Here is a 10,729-nt window from a genome sequence, read left to right as displayed (position 1 = left end):
GTGGGGATTCTAAGCCATGGGGCGCTGAGGGGAGTGCGGGGACGGGGGTATCTGAGAGGCGCGAGGGGTCTGTTAGGGAAAGGGGGGGGAAGGGTCCTACACACGTTCGAAAGTAGATGTTTATCTTTGCAGTTGATTTTATAGCCGGGGGGGGGGGTATTTTAGAAGTCATAAAACTGTTTTTTTTTTTCTAGTTTTATGATCATTTTATGACCATTAGAATATTATGAAAAAAGAGATTTTAAGCGCCGACGTTCGGCAGCTTTGTACCCTTGCGGAAAATCTCCCATAAAACTGGAGCAAAATATCTTCCATAATTTTTAGGGAAAGAACTGCAACTGCAAGATGTTTATCTTTATAGTTTATTTATAGTCGGGGGACATTTTAGAAACCATAAAAGTGTTTTTTTTCTTTTTTTTTTCTAATTTTTTATAATCATTTTATGACCATTAGAATATTATGGAAAAAGAGATTTTAAGCGCCGACGTTCGGCAGCTTTGTACCCTTGCGGAAAATCTCCCATAAAACTGGAGCAAAATATCTTCCATAATTTTTAAGGAAAGAATGCAACGCACCAGCGCCAACATTCGGCTGCTCGAATTTGAGAATCTGTCTCCGCGTTAAAACGTATTCAACAGTCGTCGAGTGTCTTTCGATTTAGTGCTAAAATGAATATAGAAGATGTGATTGTCATCGAAGACAATGAAGACAATGAAGATGTGGTTATCATCGACGACAGCGATGAAGAAGTGGAAATAGTGAATGACTCTGATTATGAGAGTGATCCGGAAGACTATTTAAATGAACAAGTAGTGCCGTTAGTGCGTGAAGATTTACGAATTATAACTGAACGGCAGGAAATGTGTAACATCATATTTTATTACGAAGTAAAAAAGTATGACAACGACGAGGAAAATAGTGAAAAATTTTGTTCGGGATGTTTCATCGAAGTTCAAGATTCATATACACAAGGTAAAATTGTGTATAAACATGAAACAGGACAATATATTTATCACGGTTGGAACTCGTGTAATAATTGTGGACACTCACTGTGCCAAGTAATAGCATGTAGTGTGTGCCGTTTTTGTGCGCAGCAATAAACTTTTGTAGACATTTGCTTAGGATTAAGTGCTGTGAAAAATGGTGACCAAAAAACTATTGAATGCGGTGGTGGAGTTTCAACGAAATCGCGAACTTGACATAAAAAATTCCTCAACAGTGATCTTTAAACTACAAAGTTATATATGGACGAATGAAAACAACAGACTAAGGGGAAAGCCTTGCGAGAATTGCTGTTTACCAGGCGGAAATCGGCAAGCATGTCCTGAGCAGTTACAAGAAATCCATCGGGAAATCCGTCAACATATGGATAACATGTTGTATCTACAACATGTTATCGACAATGATCCAGATTCTGATACTGATTCTAATCAGTAATTGTAAGTAATCCTTGATGTGTAAGTATTCTTTTTCAAATTATGAAAATATTAATAAATTTTTTTTTTTTTTTTTCTGTTATGCAGGAGCCCTACCTGGACGCCACCACGACCGCCCGGTCATCCCCTCCAGCGCCTCGCAGCAGCAGTCGCCGTCGTGCCGTACCGCTCGACCATCGGCGTGCAATCTCTTATATATTTTTTTTTTTTTTTTTTTATATCTTTTTCTTTTTATTTTTATTTTTAAATTCACACACACACACACACACACAGATTTTTGTAAATAAACACACACACTTTTTAAATAAAAAAAATTATGTTAAAACACATATAATTGCTTGCTTGCGCTTCCTTCATCTATCCCATCCTTCTTCCTTCATATACTAGATATAATTAGATATAATAACTTAATATTTTAATATAAAAAGAAAAAAAAGAAAAAAAAATAATAAAAAGGAAGAAAAAAATAATAAAAAGGAAAAAAAAATAATAAAAAAAAAAAGAAAAAAAATTATAAAAAGGAAAAAAAATAATAAAAAGAAAAAAGAAAAAAAATTATAAAAAGAAAAAAGAAAAATAATTACTGTTTACTCTCTCGCTTTCCTTCACCTCGCGCTATCTCTTTCTTTCCTAGCGTTTACTCTCTCGCTCTCCTTCGCCTCGCGCTATCTCTTTCTTTCCTAGCGTTTACTCTCTCGCTCTCCTTCGCCTCGCGCTATTTCTTTCTTTCCTAGCGCTTACTCTCCCTAGCTTCGCATCTCCCTTCCCAGCATGACGTCATTCCCCGCAACGAGCTACATATGAGAACTGGGACTGTTTACGGGTGGGAGGAAGCACGGATGGGAAATGCGTGCGAGTAAATTATATCATGATTTAAATTTAAAAAAACTTTATTCTTCTCTTTTATATATATATATTTTTTTTTTTTATTACATATTGTGACTAAAAACTAAAGCCACCAGTTCGCAATCGACGAGTTGATGTTTATTGAAGGCGTCGCTGGCGCATATTACATTTGACACTTTTTTATTATCCGTTATAGTGGACGCGATATTGGAGAATTGTGTAAACTTAGTATCGACTGTCTCGGTGATTCTAACCAATCGATCAAAGGTTACATCGATGCATTGATCGAGATTAAATATACGGTGTAACGTCGGTTCAATCATCATCATGCGTACGTTTAAAGATTCGAGACTTATAAGTTTAGTATCGTTAATCGTATGAACTCGCACTGTTAGCGGTCCAACGCTTATAAAATTATAGGTATCTTTAGAGTCCTTTCGCAGTAAATCGTGAATATTGCGACGTTGCTCGTAGAGTCCCTTCCACGTTTCGAGAGATAATACCAGTTCCTTTCCTTGATGATCTCCTATGACAATTTCCACGTAACTCGGTGTACCCACGTTGATACCAATTTCAAGGAATTTGAATTCCGTGGTTGTCAATGCGTATCGTCTACTTAGTATACGAATCGCACGACGCTTCAACGAAATGCTGTAGAAAAATAAAATAAAAAAAAATTAGTTTAAAAACAATTTGTGAAAAAATAGAAAGAAGTTAAACAAAAACTTACTTGTCACATTTGTTCTCAAACAATGGAGTTTCATAACGATTCGGTACGTAATTATTCACGCTTCTGCTGGGGCCGCCACTGCTTCTTTCGACGTAGTACATATTTCCAGATTTCAAAAGTGGACCACTTTCACGAACGGTTAACGCAACACTGACCGTATGAAGAATCAAATATACGTGACATCCCGTTTTTCAAAGTAGTGAGAAATTAGTGGTAAATGTGGTGGGAGATTCTAGAATACTTTAGTGCTCTGAAATTTTTAGAAGGGAGAGAGAGACGATACTCGGATAAAAAGAATTCTTAAATGACTCGTGAGGGAGGGAGGGAGGGAGGGAGGGAATGAGGAGGGGGAATAAGAAATAAAACATATTAGTGTTTAAATATTTTATTTTTCCAAATCTTGCAATTCTTTCTGGCGTTGCGACCACCAGTTAAATATTTTGAATACATTTTGTAATGCGCAATTCTTAACATGTTTTTCACATCGTATAGTATTTTTAACATCTAGATTATTTAGAGATTCGATATCGTCGTAATCAGCATCCAAGGTCTCAATGATTAAATTTTCTCTCGCATCGTCGCCGAGCATATTAGCAAGCCATTCTCGTTTCTGGCATCCTTTAACGTATACGATACACTACATTTTATCATCTTCTTCTTCAACTACAGCTGTTGTAATCAATCGTTTCGCCATGCTGTACGCAACGATTCCATCCTCCCATTGTAGTCCATGATGATTCGCCATCAACCATGAAGCTTGACACTTTTCGGATTTTGTAAGGAGATGCCATGGTATAGGACTCCGAAAAATGTAGTGTGCGAGAACAGTTCCTCTTCTCAGCACCGCCACCTCCTTTGCGATGAATTTATTCGAAACGACAAATCCTTGCAGATCGACAAACGTTGGTACAGACATGGTGAGATCTCTTTTCGTCAGTTAAGAAGAATGACAACCATCTCGTAACACTCGGATTTATATCCAGCTTTCCCTCTCTCTAAATTATTGTCGCAAACACTTAGGTAATTTTGCGCACAACGTTGGTCAACGGGTTGTACTGGATTACGCGATCGTGTATGATGAGACAGTACGCAGTCGTATTATTAGCCACATTCTCCTTACACTTAAATTCCAATCGCACATCCACGGTTGCACTCTTGACCGATTCGTTTTGTCGAGAACAATCGATGATCACAAACGGACCGTACTGTAGAAACAGTGAGACAGTGAGACTGGTTCGAGGTACTCGTATCCGTAATAGTTTTTGCAGAAACGCGCGTACGTGTCGTACAGAATCGACCATCTGTTTTTATCGAAATCCAGATTCATGTCATCGTACGGATAACATTCCGAGTTCAGATAGAGTTTCACGTTTGTTAATTTACAGTCGTCGAATTTACTCGCATCTTCGGACATAACATTCTTCCGGCCTGTCTGCAGAGCAAAGATAACGTATCGTGGTTTCTCCAGCTGAGTCGCGGTCTTAATGGCCCACGAATGTTTGGTTGTACGCTGCAACAGCGGAAACTCGTACAGATCCCACGAGCGAAAACCCATGCTGAGGTAGCGTCCGCTTTCCAGAGCGCGCAGCATAGACAGCTTTTTAATTTCACTCAACAACACATGTGGCATTCGCCATTGTATCTTGAATATGTTGATCACAGGCTCCAGCGTCGAAGCTCCAAGCAGACAATTGTTGTCATTGCGCGATCGTATTAAGATCAATTCGTGACGAGCGTTACTATGCGTCTGTAATCCTCGCAAAATCCCAATAACATGTAGAGCGGTACGCAAAAATTAAAGTGTCCATCCACAATAGTTGGCTCACTCCAGCCAGCATTTCTCATAATCACGCTTCTATCGGATGATATTGTTACATAGTTTTTGAGCATACTTGTTATTCCCACGTTTCTATTTCGATCAATCTCCACACCATCGAGTTCATATCGAATCTCGTCAAACATGAATGCAACGCAATTATTTTGCAGTACTACATTGAATCCTCCAGCTGGCTTCTTTATCTTTAATTCTCCCTCGATGTATAAGAAACTCTCGTACGGCAATGTATACAGATCCTGTTGTTGTATGGGTATTCTTATCTCACCACTGTATCCGAACGTTGTGTTGGCGAATGGGTTATAGGAGTGAGTCTCAATCTTGACGATGCGATCGTCAAAGATTGGCTCATCCGCGATGTCGAGAATGTCAGTCATCGTTTAAATGTTTCGCACCACGAATCCCAAAGATTGTAAAAACGCAACGTTTGATGCGTTCAATTTCTTTTTCTTAGTGCCGGATGATTGGATATTAGCAAATGTCGATGTTGTTGTCGCTGACGTCGTAAAGATTGTATTGTCTCTCACGTCTTTCGATCCGTTCAACACGAGCATCACACGCTAATTTTACCGCCGCCGCCGTACATGCAATCTAATGGTGATCTCTTCTCCTCGAAAATCGAGTAATCGTCCTTCCTGGTCGACAACGCGTAACGTTAAATCCGTAATGCACCGCACGATGATCGGTAGGTAAATGATGTGCGCCGGTGTTTCCGATATCTTATATCCTGGTGGTACCCTCGGTGAAAATTCGTGTATCGTATGAACGAGTTTGCCGTTGTTGTACGCACCCGCGGTCACATTACATTCGACGCGGATAATGTTCACGTTGATAATGTTAATCGGCACGTCCGACTCGTACCATTTTCGCGGCTGCAGTATACGGTTCGAGAATTCTAGCAGCGATCCAATATTGTTAGGCTTGCTAAAATTTAATCTGTAGGCGCATTTGATCTCGCTCCTCATCGTATTGTAATTAGCGCGGAGCACTATAGGCCATTCTCCAGGCTCAAAGTTATCGTCGTCGTCAGTGTGTTTTTTATCACCATCACGAACTGTGTGTTGCGAACGTTTTCGTAAAATTGTATGTTTCAAAAATTCATTTATCGCTTGCAGCTCGTACGATCCCTCGGGAATCGTAATTTCCGCATCGTCTTTGCCAAAGTAAAATTTATTATTCGAGGAATTCACGTTCGATATCGTGTGATAACTTTCAAAATCCGCTAGACCAAGCTCGTATTCACCGTCGCTTAAATCTACGTTAGGAAAGTAGTTTGCCGCGAGAACGCTGCTCTTTCCAGTCAGCGTGAATGTCATAGACATGTTGGCCAAACTGTTTAACGAATACTAAGTTAAATAGCACAATGTATGTCTTTAAATTCGCGTGCATCGACCGTTCGGAGAAACTGCAAGCACAATTGTCCACAGATGCTTTGATTATAAGTTTGATAGGATGTGTGATTATATTCTATTTTTGTCACATTTAAATATCGCACCAATTTATTCGGCGGTCGAAGATTGCCAAAACTATCAAAATATATAGCACAATTCCCCCTCTTTGCATACGCTACCCAGTGAGTACCCGAGCCTTTAGCGTTATCCAAATTTATGATCCCGCTCTTGTTTCGATATATACCACCGATCGGTAATGAGTTACGCATAAAAACACCTCTAAAATATGGAATGTGCATACGTTTTGCTAGTTGCAGCAATTGTACGTTGGTAGTTACGCCCTCTGGCATTTTTAGCGTCTCTTTGACGTTTTTTTTTTTTTCTTCTTTTTCATTGAGACTCCTCGTCCGTATTTGTATGGTGCGAGATACAATCCGCGACCTTCCATGGCACGATTGTGACGTAGCATTTCTTGAAACTGATGTTGTGTAGCTTTTCCATCGTTCACCATCTTTGCTACACCAGCCGCTCCACCAATCAGAGATCCGAGAGCGCCCAACAATGGTAGAATCGGTAATACACCCCCGCGTTTCGCTACCGAAAGTATTCGTTTTTTCACCATCTTTTTCTTCGTTTTCGTCTTTAGACCCATACCGAACTTCGTTTTGGTTTTCATCGCTGTCCAGACAGCTGTGGCTGCGGCTCTCTCACCGAGAGACGAATCTTTCGCAGTGATGCGAGTTTGCGCCTTTTTGGCGAGTATCCTATCCGCCGCGTGCCTTTCGGCAAGATCGTTACTCCGAAAGTACGCTATATCGTGTTCACGACACGCTGCGTCCAATGGGTTGATACCTCGATCACCTCTAGCCAATCGTTCTTCTAGCCGCGTGCCCGGACCGCAAAACTGGTATCCAGGAATATGTAATTCGATAGGAAGCGCGTTTATTGCACGATTTAATAGACCTCTGCTTATTTGTGTTGACATTTACGACAATCTTTTATCATTGGCGCTGGACCGTCAATGTGCGTTTGTTGCCACGGTTGATTGTAATGTTCGAAACAGCGACGATAGGTCTGAACCTCCGAATCCGCCTTTATGTATTCCGGAAGTTTGTCCCACACGTAGTGGACGTGATTGCCACACATTCGCAATAAAACTGCTTTAGATACAAACTGTAGCTGTTCGGCACTCAAATCGAGAATATCGTAAGGACTTGATAGCAGGACAAACATTTTTTCGTTACTGAACACTTTGTAGTTCCGCACAGCTATAAATAGACAGGCGTGCGATCCGAATCGGAAGTGGGAAAATGAAATTCGTGCGACAACCTTTCGCGATACGCGTGACAAATTACGACGTCAGATTACGCTCGATGGGTGACAATGCGGAGATGCGTAGACACGGTACGATGCTGCCGAATACTATACGCGCAATCGTTTGCGGCCCCTCGAATTGCGGTAAAACTAACGTGTTGATTAGTTTGATAGAAAGCCCGCACGGCGTCCGCTTTGAAAATGTGTACGTGTATTCAAAGTCACTGCAACAGCCAAAATATCAATATTTGGAGAATTTGTTAACGTCGATCGATGAAATCGGCTATTTTACATTCTCCAATAACAGTGACGTCATTCCACCGAGCGAAGCACGTCCAAACTCGATTTTCGTTTTCGATGACGTGGCGTGCGACAAACAAAATACGATAAGAGAATATTTCTCAATGGGACGCCACTCGAACGTCGACTGCTTCTATCTCTGCCAGACATACGCGAGAATACCGAAACATCTTTTACGCGACAATGCGAACCTGCTAATCTTGTTTAAACAGGATGGCACCAACTTGAAACACGTGTACAACGATCACGTGAATACCGACATGTCATACGAGGATTTCAGTGAGTTATGTCGTACTTGTTGGCAGCAAAAGTATGGATTTCTCGTGATAGACAAGGATAGCTTGCTTACAAACGGGCGATACAGAAACGGATTTAACGTGTTTGCGATACCACAAAATGATTAGTCGTTGCCTACATTCTGTCGTGAGGGGTGAAACGCGAGCGTTCAACACTCTCTATCGATATGGCTGGGAGCGATAATATTCGCGAGCGTGAAAAGATGGCGAAGGAGATTGCGAAAACGAGCGAATCGATCCGCAAGAAACATCGCGCTTTGAAGACCGGTAACATCGATGACGATATCGCGGTCAAGACCCATTTTAAACCTATTATCGAGCCGCTGCAAAAGATTGTCGACAACTCGTTCGCGGTGAAAAATAAGTCGGAGAGTAGCGCAAAGATTAAAATCAAGCGATACAAGGAGGATGAGAAGGAAGAAGCTAAAGATGAGGAGGTAGAGAAAGAGAAAGAGGAAGATGCGACACCGAAAAAAAGGAAACGATCGGACGTTTTACTGTATGAACCGTCGATAGCCTCTACGCCGTTAACCGCACCAACAAGCGTAAACGAAGATGTTTTCGAAACCTCGGGCAACATGCTCGAATCATCGTTTGTTCGAAACAAGTTACAAACGCCGGAAGTTCAAGAAACGTTGCGGGAGTACTTTGGGCCACTTGGGCAAAAGTACATAGGCGCTTTGTTTAGTGGCGACAAAAATCACGAGATTGATCATGTGTATGGAGTCTATTTTGACAGAAAGAATGAACTGCGACTCGGCAACAAACAATTCAACATCAACAAAGATGACTCTATTATCATAGACGACGTGCGGTACATTGGAACGCCAGGATTGTACGAGTTGATCTTCAAGAGAATTCCCGATGACGAACTTTACACGAGGGGGGACGATTTGGAAAAATACAAGAGCATATTATTGGTGACGAACGCGCATAGACGCGATTATGATGCGCAGGGCCATTTGAAGGGTAACAGGGGGTACAAGTACAAACATATAATTGCACCGTTGATGTCGCTCGAATCGAAAAATACAAAATCTGGAGGGGAGATATCTATGCCTCGCGCTATGACGCTAACCAACAATATGATTGATTACGTGTACTGGGACAATCCCAACGAACTAGTGGATCGGCTACGATTGCTCAACGCTTCGCGCCAAGCTGGTCACAACGCTCACGACAACGAGATCCAGTCGATCATCGAGGAACTTCGTGAAGCAGGAATTATTATAAATTAAATGGTGTCTCGACAAAACTAATCAGTCGATCAGCGTTGCGTGACACTTTACGAAGCATCAGAAAAAATGCCTATCAACAAATTTGGATTATTCGATCCAAGAAATGATGCAACCGGCACAAACGGTTCTTGGGATAGATTGGTAAAAAGTTATGTGCACGAAAACGCTTTGTGTCGCGTCGTTACAGACTTCGATGCAAGGTCACGTAAGATTCGCCGTGTAGCGCAACCAGAGGCTGACACCGATGCCGTCAACAAACTGTACGTGGAGTCCTGCGTTAAAAGATTAATGAATCAACAGAAAGAATCAGACGAGAAGCTGATTTCGCTTGAGAAGGACGTGCGAGCAATACAGATTGTGCTAAACGAACTTCAACGCCCGGCTAACGCTAACTCAGAAACAGCTATCAATCTAAATGAGCATCAGTGAACGGGTTAGGAGCGGCTATCAAACGGTTATCGAACAGCTACGAAGGATTATAGAACGGCTGCGAACAATTATCGAACAGCTACGAAGAATTATCGAACTGCTATCTAAACTACAATGAGTGGCAGTGGCAGTGGCAGTGAACGACCTAGCAGCAGCTGCAACAGCTTCGAACGAGGCTATCAGCATCTCAAGCAGGGCTGCGAACGAGGCTACGAACACGTTCTTAACGGCTACACTCAAGGTTACAAACAACTCAAGAACTCCTACGATCGGTCAAAAGACGTCTGTGAACGAGGCTACGAACGGGTCAGAAGCGGCTACGAACGAGTCAAAAACGACTGTGAAAAAGGCTGCGAACGGGTCAAGAACGATTTTCGAATGGGTGAAGGACGGCGATGAACAGGTCAAGAACAGGTCAGAACAGGTCAAGAACAGGTCAGAACAGGTCAAGAACAGGTCAGAACAGGTCAAGAACAGGTCAAGAACAGGTCAAGAACAGGTCAGAACAGGTCAGAACAGGTCAAGAACAGGTCAAGAACGGCTATTAAAGACGATAAACGAAAATGAGTGAAAAAAATGCGAACAACAAACGGACATCGAGAAAAACTGACAAAGCAAAGAATCAACATAGTTTGGAGAGACGACAGTTGGTGAACGAACTGCATGCGCCAGCGAGAAAAAATTTTCCCCGAAGACACGTCATAGTGCGGGGATACGATGATCTGTGGCAAGCCAACATCGTCGAGATGCGTCCGTATTCTCGTTTCAACAAAGGTTACCACTACATACTCACCGTCATCGATGTGTTGAGCAAGTATGCATGGGCTGCACCACTCAAGAGTAAAGGTGGAAGGGAGACGGCTGATGCAATCGCCAAAATAATTCGAGATAGCAAGAGATGCCCGAAAAACATAC

The 10,729-nt window shown here is 41.9% G+C and overlaps 1 protein-coding gene across 1 annotated transcript; it reads right to left on the bottom strand.

Moving 5' to 3' along the window:
• Positions 1–2,128: 2,128 nt before the first annotated feature.
• LOC140665084 (uncharacterized) lies at positions 2,129–3,912 on the bottom strand. The gene is made up of 2 exons (XM_072890800.1): positions 3,013–3,912; positions 2,129–2,933 (listed from the first exon to the last, which is right to left on the bottom strand). Exons 1-2 carry the CDS (start codon positions 3,111–3,113, stop codon positions 2,366–2,368), a joined length of 669 nt encoding a protein of 222 aa, XP_072746901.1. The 5' UTR covers positions 3,114–3,912; the 3' UTR covers positions 2,129–2,365.
• Positions 3,913–10,729: the final 6,817 nt, after the last annotated feature.

The sequence above is a fragment of the Anoplolepis gracilipes genome, chromosome 4 (assembly GCF_047496725.1).
Source record: "Anoplolepis gracilipes chromosome 4, ASM4749672v1, whole genome shotgun sequence".
Classification (NCBI taxonomy): Eukaryota; Metazoa; Arthropoda; class Insecta; order Hymenoptera; family Formicidae; genus Anoplolepis; species Anoplolepis gracilipes.
The sequence above is the reverse complement of the archived record's forward strand: the minus strand, read 5'-3'. Positions and strand labels throughout refer to the sequence as shown.

What these genes read in the sequence shown, in the direction of transcription:
- LOC140665084 (XM_072890800.1), bottom strand. Translation starts at nt 3,113, where the DNA reads ATGTACTACGTCGAAAGAAGCAGTGGCGGCCCCAGCAGAAGCGTGAAT. An exon ending in TTTGAGAACAAATGTGACAA is followed by an intron (nt 2,934 to 3,012) that starts GTAAGTTTTTGT and finishes ATTTTTCTACAG; the next exon opens with CATTTCGTTGAAGCGTCGTG.